The following is a 12,771-nucleotide window of genomic DNA, read 5'->3' as shown; positions in this document are numbered from 1 at the left end:
TGACATACCGAGATATACCGAGACATACCGAGATATACCGAGACATACCGTCACATACTGATAAACCGCGACATTCGTCACATACCGTCACCTACAGTGATAAACCGAGACATACCGTCACTTACAGTGATAAACCGCGACATTCGTCACATACCGTCACTTACAGTGATAAACCGTGACATACCGAGATATAACGAGACATACCGAGATATACCGAGACATACCGTCACATACTGATAAACCGCGACATTCGTCACATACCGTCACTTACCGTGATAAACCGAGACACACCGTCACTTACCGTGATAAACCGAGACATACCGTCACTTACTGTGATAAACCGAGACATACCGTCACTTACAGTGATAAACCGTGACATTCGTCACATACCGTCACTTACAGTGATAAACCGTGACATACCGAGATATACCGAGACATACCGAGATATACCGAGACATACCGTCACATACTGATAAACCGCGACATTCGTCACATACCGTCACTTACCGTGATAAACCGAGACACACCGTCACTTACAGTGATAAACCACGACATTCGTCACATACCGTCACTTACAGTGATAAACCGAGACATACCGTCACTTACAGTGATAAACCGAGACATACCGTCACTTACCGTGATAAACCGTGACATTCGTCACATACCGTCACTTACAGTGATAAACCGAGACATACCGAGATATACCGAGACATACCGAGATATACCGAGACATACCGTCACATACTGATAAACCTCGACATTCGTCACATACTGTCACTTACCGTGATAAACCGAGACATACCGTTACTTACAGTGATAAACCGTGACATACCGAGATATACCGAGACATACCGTCACATACAGATAAACCGCGACATTCGTCACATGCTGTCACTTACCGTGATAAACCGAGACATACCGTTACTTACAGTGATAAACCGAGACACACCGTCACTTACAGTGATAAACCGAGACATACCGTCACGTACAGTGATAAACCGTGACACACCTGAAATACAGTGAGAACAGTCGTTAAACCAAAGTTAATCGCTCGCTCATATCCGTATTCTTGTTGTAGCGTGCAGCCGCCATGGCCAGGTCCAGGTTAGCCGGACTCCTCACAGCTGCTGGGATAGTCTTCGTGGTCCGATACCTCTCCACACACACGACACGCCCTCCGCATTACAGGGCAACAGGGTCATTGGATCTACACCCCCAGACAGGTCACGGAAGATGTGGACGACTGATGAGAGGATACCCAGATCACGTGAACACGACAGTCTCACAACCCTGGCATACGACACGTGTTTCCAGAAGGGTTGAGCGAGGCTGTGGCGATTTGGTACAACCCCATCACCGCCGTCGTCCTGTGTTGGAAGAGGAGACGGCGTTCCCGTTGGCGTTTGCCCTCATCGTCCACACCGCCCCTGATCAGGTGGCCCAGCTGATGAGAACAATCTACCGACCTCACAACGTGTACTGTATCCATGTTGACAGGAAGGCAAGCCGGTCTGTGAGTGTCCCCCTGGCTCAGTGGGCCACGTGTTTCCACAACGTAGTGGTCCTGCAGGAAGTGGGGGTGGTCTACGGTGGCAATGGCTTAGTGACGTCGGCAGTTGCGTGCATGAAGATGTTGGCAAACAGCACGATAGAGTGGAAGTACTACATTCTTCTCTCCGGACAAGAGTTCGTTCTTAAGACCAATCTGGAGATTGTGCAAATATTGAAAATACTGAATGGCACAAATGATGTTGAACAATATCCGTTCCCTAGGGATCTACGATGGAGGTTTGAAACACGGTATTCGGTCGTCAATGGGACCATAAAGACTCGACTTAATGACACCAAACCAGCCTTCAAGCGGAACATCACTCTCTACAAGGGAAGCATGTATGGGATGTTTTCCCGCGCTTTTGCTATTTATATTCTCGAGAGCGACATTGCAGCAGAGTTGATAGACTGGGCAGCGGATAGCTATGCGCCGGAGGAATTGGTGTGGGCGACGTTGAATGCCCAGCCCGGGGCTCCTGGGGGATATGACGTCACTGTCAAGCATGATGTCACACAGAACCAGGTTCTGTCTCGAGCCGTGATCTGGGAGTGGGACAGAGCGCGATGTCAGGGCAAGTTTGTTCGGTCCGTGTGTGTGTTCAGCCATAGAGATCTCCCCTGGTTGGTCAGTCGACCGGAAGTCGTGGCTAACAAATTCCATTCAAACTTGGATCAGTTGGTTATTGACTGTCTCGAGGGTTGGTTACATCGTAAAGCGATGCTGGGCGAAACATTTAACTTGAACTGGTATCACTATAGAAACGTCCCGCAGTCCCGACTGCGCAGCTGCAAGTAGCGCGTGTTACAGACGTAACCTGTCACCGTCGAAATTACTGCTTTGAGCTGTTAAAACAACAAACAAAACCTCGTAAGTCACCGTGGTAATCAAGAAGAACATGGGCTGCGTTTTGGAGACGTATAGAGGACATGTTGGGTGTTTTCTGGCGACGTTTCCTGGCGACGTATCATTTATGAGTGACAGGGGACGACGACGGTCAGTCATGCGTTTCGCGAGGCGCAAGCCTGGCACTGAGAACAGGGCCCACTTGCACAGAGCGATCTTAGCGCTAAGATGATCGTAACTCCCATGCTTTAACATAGGCTTACGGTAGTTGTAGCGCTAAGATCGCTTTGTGCAAGTGGGACCAGGAGTCTTAGTGTACGTCTCATTGGTTGTTATACTGAGCAAAGACGGCGAGAGCAGCCCAGGCCCCGGCTCAGGACCAACTACAAGACAAGCTACATTGGACAGCTCACTGGAACCGAGCTTGAAATATTGCTAGGTACATCGTCAATACAGCATCAGAGACACTCCAGTATATCGTTAATACAGCCAGGAAGTCAATACATCGTCAATACAGCATGGGAGGCACTCCAGTACATCGTCAATACAGCATGGGAGGCACTCCAGTACATCGTCAATACAGCATGGGAGGCACTCCGGTACATCGTCAATACAGCATGGGAGGCACTCCAGTACATCGTCAATACAGCCAGGAAGTCAATACATCGTCAATACAGCATGGGAGGCACTCCGGTACATCGTCAATACAGCATGGGAGGCACTCCAGTACAACGTCAATACAGCATCAGAGGCACTCCAGTATATCGTCAATACAGCCAGGAAGTCAATACATCGTCAATACAGCATGGGAGGCACTCCGGTACATCGTCAATACAGCATGGGAGGCACTCCAGTACATCGTCAATACAGCATGGGAGGCACTCCAGTACATCGTCAATACAGCATGGGAGGCACTCCAGTACATCGTCAATACAGCATCGGAGGCACTCCGGTACATCGTCAATACAGCATGGGAGGTACTCCAGTACACCGTCAATACAGCATGGGAGGCACTCCAGTACATCGTCAATACAGCATGGGAGGCACTCCGGTACATCGTCAATACAGCAAGGGAGGCGCTCCGGTGCATCGTCAATACAGCATCGGAGGCACTCCGGTACACCGTCAATACAGCATGGGAGGCACTCCAGTACATCGTCAATACAGCATGGGAGGCACTCCAGTACATCGTCAATACAGCCAGGCTGTCACTTTTGTATATCACCAATACAGCCAGGAAGTCAATACATCGTCAATACAGCATGGGAATTTTCTTTTCATTATCACAAAAACAGAGAAGGTGTCAGTATAATTTTCTAAAAACGCATTCCACGATAATCCCGTGATTGATGTAAAAAGCCGGGATACGATGTCATGCATCGTCCAAGTCCGCGAACTGACACCCTGGTTGGCTACTGAAGTCCACTACCAACCCGTATGTTCACAACCTGTAAAGATCCGGGGTAGAATTGATCTTCAACGACCCACGCTTGTCATAAGAGGCGACTACAGGGATCGGGGGGGACAGGCTTGCTGACTTGGTTGATGCATGTCATCCATCGTTTCCCAACTGCGTGGATCGATGCTCATGATGTCAATCACTGGATTGTCCGGTCCGGATTCGTTTGTTCACGGACCGCCGTCATATAGCTGGACTATTGCTGAGTGCGGCATCAAACAACAAACAAACCAACAAACATGTCGTATGTTCACGGGGTGGTACAAGTGAGGCCCAGGTTGACATGTTGTTGAAACAAGCCGCGTAAACCATGTGTCCGCTCACTGCTACGTCATGCTCCGTCACGTGGCCTGGTCAGGTTATGTCAGACCTCGGGCGTCAGTAGTTGGTGATGCCGTGAAGCGTTACCGTCAAATAAAGTTATCATCACGAACAAGAACGTTCGTTGACACTGCTGGTGCCTTTATTAGTTTTATCCAAATTTGTAATATCCGAAGTCGACTGTAGGCGAATAAATTAGACAATGACGAAGTGAAACACAACAGCTGGACGTTCACTTGTTTTAATATCTCGAAATGACATGATACTTTACACAGAGGAGGCAATATTTAATATATAAAAATGCTGTTTCAGAAATAATTAGTTGGATACTTGTGCGCGTTTTTTAAATAAAATGTCGGAGAAGCTTGACAGTAACAACAGCTGTGGTGTAGCAGCATCTCTGGTCGGCCCCGCAGTGATACAAGGAAGTCCATTCCAGCCTTTCCACATAGAGCAAACATAGATTTAAGCAGGACCGAACGTTCATTTCGAAACAACAAGATTCGAGATTAGAAGCATGTTAATCCATAGCTGAGTGTTTTCTAGAAAGGTCTTTGGGCATGCGGCATCCCCGGGCCCTCCACTGTGATGCCTTCCATCGTATGGGGTTGCCATGGCAACAGTGGCTGGTGACGGGGTTGCCCTGGCATGTGGACCTCGGTACTCTTCACGGCCATGATGTTCCTCACGGGCATGGCGATCCTACTCTCCAGCTCCTTGACCAGGGCGAGCTTGGACATCATCTTCAGGCGGTATACCTTGGAGATAGCACGGCTGAAAGAGGAGGCATTGTGGATATAGTAACGACAGCATCTTCAGGCGGTATACCTTGGCGATAGCACGGCTGAAAGAGGAGGCATTGCGGATATAGTAAGGACAGCATCTTCAGGCGGTATACCTTGGAGATAGCACGCCTGAAAGAGGAGGCATTGTGGATATAGTAAGGACAGCATCTTCCGGCGGTATACCTTGGAGATAGCACGGCTGAAAGAGGAGGCATTGTGGATATAGTAAGGACAGCATCTTCAGGTGGTATACCTTGGAGATAGCACGGTTGAAAGAGGAGGCATTGCGGATATAGTAACGACAGCATGTTCTACAGGAGAGAAGCTGATAGTGTGTAACCAGTGGCGAGGTCCACGGTAGCCATGGTGCCAATGACTGAAGAAACACGACTGACAAGTGTTGTATTTGGGACAACACTTTCGTAGTTCAAATTGCAGTACTTCATTGGGTCGAGTCCCATCCACAAAAAAAGGAAGTTTCGTTTACGGAAGCCTCGGTGGCCAAGTGTGCTGGCGATTAGGTGCCTCATCCTGAAAGTGTGGGTTCGAATCCCGGATGGGACTCAACTAAAATAATTAATAGAATTTTACAAAGAAAGTGTTATCCCAAATATAGCATTTGTTGTAGTTGACCATGTTCTAAAAGGGATTGTACAATAATGAGACTAAACGTGTCAGTGTGGGTACAGATGTACTGACGGATGGTTCTCCTTTTCAGCTACCAGTATATAATGACAACCTCTTATTTCTATGTGGACGCTTACTAAAAACATCGGCCACAATTCAAGTATCATTTCAGTGGGCAGTATGTGCTTCTGACTTTTACCACATCCCTGTCAGACAAAACAACTATCGTCTCCGACTGCATGAATTACTGTTATAATCTCCGTGCACCACGCTCGAGGAAGTGCACCGTGTCAAGTTCTCATGACTAAAGTTTCCTCCACTGCAGTTTGTTTGTTGTTTAACTCCGCACTCAGCAATATTCAAGCTATATGACGGCTGTCTGTAAACAATAGAGTCTGGACCAGAAAATCCAGTGATTGACATCATGAGCATCGATCTTCGCAATTGGGATACGATGACATGCATCAGCCAAGTCAGCGAGCCTGATCATCTGATCCCGTCAGTCGCCATTTACGGCAAGCGTGGGTTGCTGAAGACCTATTCTACCCCGGATCTTCACGGGTCCCCTCCAATGTAGGGTTTGCTATAACTCGAGAGCCGACGGATCTGCGGCATGAAGAACTTACAACTGGAGCAGGTCCGTGTAGAAGCTGCCGAGGACGGCCTTTCTGATATCGTCAATCTGACTCTCGAAGTCCAGCAATTTCTCCACAGTGAGCTGGGGGTCGGCGTGACCTGAAACGAACACGTCAACCTACAGACACGTCAACCTACAGACACGTCAACCTACAGACACGTCAACCTACAGACACGTCAACCTACAGACACGTTAACCTACAGACACGTCAACCTACAGACACGTCAACCTACAGACACGACAACCTACAGGCACGTCAACATACAGACACGTCAACATACAGACACGTCAACATACAGACACGTCAACATACAGACACGACAACCTACAGACACGTCAACATACAGACACGTCAACCTACAGACACATATAATATTATCATAACAAATTTTGCTTCTGTATCTGCAACTACACACGTGTCCAGATAGACCATATTTCTGGTTGCCATGCTTACCTTGCATCCGGTGCATCGCCCGGGGCCTAGGCTGACCACGCATTGCCATCATGGGTGGCACCCCCGAGGGTGGGGTCTTCAGGTCTTTCTTCCCTTCCTTGTCTTCAGCTGACGCAGCATGAGGCATACCAGGACGCATCATAGGAGGCATACCAGATGCCATCATGCGACTGGCTCTTTGTCTGGCCAGCGCACGCAACATCATAGGAGACATGTCCCCTCGCACACCGGGCATACGTTGTTGTCCGGGCATTCTCGTAGGCATGGCCTGTGCTTGCATTCCTTGGGCCATCATAGGAGAGGACATACCTTGCATTCCTTGGGCCATCATTGAAGGGGGCATACCTTGCATTCCTTGGGCCATCATTGAAGGGGGCATACCATGGCCTTGCATTCCTTGGGCCATCATTGAAGGGGGCATACCTTGTATTCCTTGGGCCATCATTGAAGGGGGCATACCATGGCCTTGCATTCCTTGGGCCATCATTGAAGGGGGCATACCTTGTATTCCTTGGGCCATCATTGAAGGGGGCATACCATGGCCTTGCATTCCTTGGGCCATCATTGAAGGAGGCATACCATGGCCTTGCATTCCTTGGGCCATCATAGAGCGGGGCATACCATGGCCTTGCATTCCTTGGGCCATCATTGAAGGGGGCATACCATGGCCTTGCATTCCTTGGACCATCATCGAAGGAGGCATGTCTTGCATTCCTTGGGCCATCATTGAAGGGGGCATACCATGGCCTTGCATCATATGCATTCCTTGTGGCATTTGAATTGGCTCTCCAAACAAAGATGGCGGCAGTCCATTCTCAGTTCCGTTCTGGTCAGTTCCCCGGGGTGGCATTGCTCCCATCGGAGGCCCACCTGACATTCCCAGAGGCCCACCAAACAAATTTCCCTGGGGTGGTCCTGGCATACCTTCCCCCATGGGGGACCCTCCCTCCAGCATCCCGGGACGCTGAGCACCACCCATCACTGGCATCCCCATGCCAAAGCCCATTGGGGCACCACCCATGGCAAACGGACCAGGAACAACTTCCTTGGCAGGAACCTTCGGTGCGGATGAATCAGGTGTCTGTGGGGCGTCTGAAATGTAAGGTGTTGGTGAGCACTCTATGATAGGACCAGCAAGTGACAGTTATCCCCCTCAACCTTACCCTTCCTGCTGTATCGTGTGTCTCCTCACACAATCTTCACTGGTAATGACATGCACGTACTGGCTCTCCCAAACCTTACCCTTCCTGATGTATCGTGTGTTTCCTCACATAATCTTCACTGGTAATGACATGAACGTACTGGCTCGCCCAAACCTTACCCTTCCTGCTGTATCGTGTGTTTCCTCACATAATCTTCACTGGTAATGACATGCACGTACTGGCTCGCCCAAACCTTACCCTTCCTGCTGTATCGTGTGTTTCCTCACATAATCTTCACTGGTAATGACATGAACGTACTGGCTCTCCCAAACCTTACCCTTCCTGCTGTATCGTGTGTTTCCTCACATAATCTTCACTGGTAATGACATGCACGTACTGGCTCTCCCAAACCTTACCCTTCCTGCTGTATCGTGTGTTTCCTCACATAATCTTCACCGGTAATGACATGCACGTACTGGCTCTCCCCACCCTTACCCTTCCTGCTGTATCGTGTGTTTCCTCACATAATCTTCACTGGTAATGACATGCACGTACTGGCTTGCCCAAACCTTACCCTTCCTGCTGTATCGTGTGTTTCCTCACATAATCTTCACTGGTAATGACATGCACGTACTGGCTCGCCCAAACCTTACCCTTCCTGCTGTATCGTGTGTTTCCTCACATAATCTTCACTGGTAATGACATGCACGTACTGGCTCTCCCAAACCTTACCCTTCCTGCTGTATCGTGTGTTTCCTCACATAATCTTCACTGGTAATGACATGCACGTACTGGCTCGCCCCACCCTTACCCTTCCTGATGTATCGTGTGTTTCCTCACATAATCTTCACTGGTAATGACATGCACGTACTGGCTCTCCCCATTAGGGTGAAACACCGTGATGTAACTGGAGTACCATTCAAAACTACGTTAAACTTCATTCACTCACTCACTCACTCACTCACTCACTCTGCGTCATGCACGGATTACAATCAGTGACAGTCAGAGGGTAGAGGCATAACCAGTATGTTTGTGATATGAACTGTGAGAGATTACCTGTTGTCTCAGCATTGTGGTTCCTGGCAACAAACGGGCTCTCTGTAAACAGAAACACTTAACGTACATTCAACATGTTAAACCAGGGCTGTCACCTTTGACATGGGTAGTTAGGATCGGCCCACACACTTGAGACATCCGGGACACCACACAGAAATAACCCGCCCTCGATCATAACTATTTGTATGAAATAAACTACAATGTATTTATTCATCTCCATCATAATGACTAAATAGACACAGAAGTGAGGACGAGAATTGTGTATGTTGTCTATATCGGGAGGCGGATATATATTTCATATACAACGTGGCAATAAACATTGATTTCTCTCAAACCCATGACTCACGAAGGTGAGGCGCTTTGAAATTGATTACAGTTCAAATCTGATTGACAGGTCACGCTTTACCTCACTTCCTCATCTGACTAGAGACCCACAAGTCATCGTCTACGGTATTACAATGTTATTAGTAAAGAAATAAACATTTGAAAACTAATAGTGATGTAACAACATCATCAAAGACATCGGTTATAGTTAACGTCATTACGCTGAAACGTCAATACGACTAGCGTTAAGTTGCTGTCGACAGATAGCTGCTACAAGGACTTTGTTCGAAAATATGCAACGTTTGATGATGACTTTAAGACTCTGGTTTACAGGACGTCCCGACGTTGAGTGTTTGAGCGTTACCTTTGGCCAGCTGCCTCTTTTCCCGGGACGGTCTGGCGGCGGCCGTCGCCAGCAGCAGGCAGAGAGTTAATCCCGTTACTAGTTTCATCTGTTGATAGAAGGATGTTTTTGTGAGAGTACAAGGGATTTGGTCATGTCGCACTATGGATACTCTGTTAAACAGAGTTGGTGCCTTCAATGTTTAGATGACAGATTAAAGGGGTAACATATTTAATTTTAATGGGTTTTTTTGTTTTGTTTTGTTTTGTTTTTTGTGTGTGTAACTTTGCACTCAGCAATATTCCAGCTAAATGACGGCTGTCTGTAAATGATCGAGTCTGGACCAGACAATCCAGTGATTGACATCATGAGCATCGATCCACGCAATTGGGATACGATGACATGCGGGGAGGTCGGGTAGCCTAGTGGTTTAAGCAACTAATGCCGAGTGTGTGACATCCATAAATTCTCTTCCTTATGTGTATCACTTCTAAATGTCTTTCCAAAATATCTGTTTAGGTATAGCACCACAGCAATTAACTTATTTGGTGAAATGTTTCAACGCACACCATGTGCAAACCCAACTTACTTTGCGGGACATGTGCATCCATGTGCACTTACCTGTCATCCCATCTTCACGGGAAACTCACATGTATTCTAAACTTATTGGGTAAGCGTCACATCTGTACATCTGGTGTCGTGTGTAAAATATAGAGATAACATTTACTTGTCCATTAACAGCACGAAGCAATCGTTTCGTACATAATCAACAGACTACACGTGCATGCCAACCAGTGGCTGGGACCACCTACCTTGAGAGTTGGGTATCCAGAGTGAAGATCCCTGCCGGAGTTGTCGGAGATTTATTTTATTTCATGTCCCTCTCGAGTTTCCCCGAGGGGTACTCATGTCTTAATGTCTGCCCCGGGGGTGGTGTAACGTCTCGTGATCACTTCCCTTAAATTAATTACACCCCACCCGCCCGATCAATCAGCAGCAAGACTTCCTGTTTCCTGAACTCGCCACAACACTGCACGCTCCCATGCTGTAGGGTGTGTAGCGAGTTGCGATTGTGTAATAGTGGATGCATTAGGATGAACAAGTTTCCAGTGAAAGATTAAGGCTAATGTTTCTTCGACTAGATTCAGAATTGGTCCGCTGCATCCGTCCTGAAAGTACAGTGTCTGGATTGACGGGGTTGGAACTGAGGAGGATTCACTGAATCATTCCGTACAGTGGTTGTAATCTATCAAGCTTGTGTAAACAGTGGAGTTGATCACTAACACATAGAGGTTATCACGCGAGTGTTTGTAGGGGAATCTATCAAGCTAGTGAAAACAGAGGAGTTATCACTAACACATAGAGGTTATCACGTGAGTGTTTTAAGGGGAATCTATCAACCTTGTGTAAACAGAGGAGTTGATCACTAACACAGAGAGGTTATCACGCGAGTGTTTGGAGGGGAATCTATTAAGCTATTGAAAAGAGAGGAGTTGATCACTAACACATAGAGGTTATCACGCGAGTGTTTTGAGGGGAATATATCAAGCTTGTGAAAACAGAGGAGTTCATCAGTAACACATAGAGGTTATCACGTGAGTCTTTGGAGGGGGATCTATCAAGCTTGTGAAAACAGCGGAGTTGATCACTAACACATAGAGGTTATCACGCGAGTGTTTTGAGGGGAATCTATCAAGCTTGTGTAAACTGTGGAGTTGGTCATTAAAACATAGAGGTTATCACGCGAGTGTTTGGAGGGGAATCTATCAAGCTTGTGAAAACAGAGGAGTTGATCACTAACACATAGAGGTTATCACGCGAGTGTTTTGAGGGAAATCTATCAAGCTTGTGTAAACAGTGGAGATGGTCATTAAAACATAGAGGTTATCACGCGAGCGTTTGGATGGGAATCTATCAAGCTTGTGAAAACAGAGGAGTTGATCACTAACACATAGAGGTTATCACGCGAGTGTTTTGAGGGGAATCTATCAAGCTTGTGTAAACAGTGGAGTTGGTCATTAAAACATAGAGGTTATCATGCGAGTGTTTGGAGGGGAATCTATCAAGCTTGTGAAAACAGAAGAGTTGATCACTAACACATAGAGGTAATCACGCGAGTGTTTGGAGGGGAATCTATCAAGCTTGTGTAAACCGCGGAGTTGATCACTAACACATAGAGGTTATCACGAGAGTGTTTTGATGGGAATCTATCAAGCTTGTGAAAAGAGAGGAGTTGATCACTAACACATAGAGGTTATCACGTTAGTATTTGGAGGAGAATCTATCAACCTTGTGTAAACAGCGGAGTTGATCACTAACACATAGAGGTTATCACGAGAGTGTTTGGAGGGGGATCTATCAAGCTTGTGAAAAGAGAGGAGTTGATTACTAACACATAGAGGTTATCACGCGAGTGTTTGGAGGGGGATCTATCAAGCTTGTGTAAACAGCGGAGTTGATCACTAACACATAGAGGTTATCACGAGAGTGTTTTGAGGGGAATCTATCAAGCTTGTGTAAATAGAGTAGTTGATCACTAACAAATAGAGGTTATTACGCGAGTGTTTGGAGGGGAATCTACAAAGCTTGTGTAAACAGAGGAGTTGATCACTAACACATAGAGGTTATCACGCGAGTGTTTGGAGGGGAATCTATCAAGCTTGTGTAAACAGAAGAGTTGATCACTAACACATAGAGGTTATCACGAGAGTGTTTGGAGGGGAATCTATCAAGCTTGTGAAAACAGAGGAGTTGATCACTAACACATAGAGGTTATCACGTGAGTATTTGGAGGAGAATCTATCAACCTTGTGTGAACAGCGGAGTTGATCACTAACACATAGAGGTTATCACGTGAGTCTTTGGAGGGGGATCTATCAAGCTTGTGAAAACAGAGGAGTTGATTACTAACACATAGAGGTTATCACGCGAGTGTTTGGAGGGGGATCTATCAAGCTTGTGTAAACAGCGGAGTTGATCACTAACACATAGAGGTTATCACGAGAGTGTTTTGAGAGAAATCTATCAAGCTTGTGAAAAGAGAGGAGTTGATTACTAACACATAGAGGTTATCACGCGAGTGTTTGGAGGGGAATCTACAAAGCTTGTGTAAACAGCGGAGTTGATCACTAGCACATAGAGGTTATCACGCAAGTGTTTGGAGGGGAATCTGTCAAACTTGTGAAAACAGAGGAGTTGATCACTAACACATAGAGGTTATCACGCGAG

The 12,771-nt window shown here is 47.0% G+C and overlaps 2 protein-coding genes across 4 annotated transcripts; one reads left to right on the top strand and one right to left on the bottom strand.

Moving 5' to 3' along the window:
- The first annotated feature begins 1,090 nt into the window (after positions 1-1,090).
- LOC124125089 (beta-1,3-galactosyl-O-glycosyl-glycoprotein beta-1,6-N-acetylglucosaminyltransferase-like) lies at positions 1,091-2,347 on the top strand. Its single transcript, XM_046488413.2, has one exon. The coding sequence runs from the start codon at positions 1,091-1,093 to the stop codon at positions 2,345-2,347; it is 1,257 nt and encodes a 418-aa protein (XP_046344369.2).
- Positions 2,348-4,400: 2,053 nt separating this feature from the next.
- Positions 4,401-10,568, bottom strand: LOC124125083 (collagen alpha-3(IX) chain-like). 3 transcript variants are annotated; one of them, XM_046488408.2, is made up of 7 exons: positions 10,356-10,565; positions 9,565-9,652; positions 8,877-8,918; positions 7,342-7,770; positions 6,679-7,179; positions 6,214-6,322; positions 4,401-4,949 (listed from the first exon to the last, which is right to left on the bottom strand). In XM_046488408.2, the coding sequence occupies exons 2-7, from the start codon at positions 9,650-9,652 to the stop codon at positions 4,718-4,720; spliced, it is 1,401 nt and encodes a 466-aa protein (XP_046344364.2). In that variant the 5' UTR covers positions 10,356-10,565; the 3' UTR covers positions 4,401-4,717. The 3 variants fall into 3 exon arrangements, with proteins under 3 accessions (XP_046344364.2, XP_046344362.2, XP_046344363.2); XM_046488406.2 differs by having other exon boundaries at positions 6,679-7,770; positions 10,356-10,564; XM_046488407.2 differs by lacking the exon at positions 4,401-4,949 and adding an exon at positions 4,958-5,159 and having other exon boundaries at positions 6,679-7,770; positions 10,356-10,568.
- Positions 10,569-12,771: the final 2,203 nt, after the last annotated feature.

The sequence above is a fragment of the Haliotis rufescens genome, unplaced genomic scaffold (genome assembly GCF_023055435.1).
Source record: "Haliotis rufescens isolate VD_foot unplaced genomic scaffold, xgHalRufe1.0.p SCAF_56, whole genome shotgun sequence".
Lineage (NCBI taxonomy): Eukaryota > Metazoa > Mollusca > Gastropoda > Lepetellida > Haliotidae > Haliotis > Haliotis rufescens.
This window is presented reverse-complemented; position numbering and strand designations above follow the sequence as displayed.

What these genes read in the sequence shown, in the direction of transcription:
- LOC124125089 (XM_046488413.2), top strand. Translation starts at nt 1,091, where the DNA reads ATGGCCAGGTCCAGGTTAGCCGGACTCCTCACAGCTGCTGGGATAGTC.
- LOC124125083 (XM_046488406.2), bottom strand. Translation starts at nt 9,652, where the DNA reads ATGAAACTAGTAACGGGATTAACTCTCTGCCTGCTGCTGGCGACGGCC. An exon ending in AAAGAGGCAGCTGGCCAAAG is followed by an intron (nt 8,919 to 9,564) that starts GTAACGCTCAAA and finishes TTCTGTTTACAG; the next exon opens with AGAGCCCGTTTGTTGCCAGG. An exon ending in CCACAATGCTGAGACAACAG is followed by an intron (nt 7,771 to 8,876) that starts GTAATCTCTCAC and finishes CTTACATTTCAG; the next exon opens with ACGCCCCACAGACACCTGAT.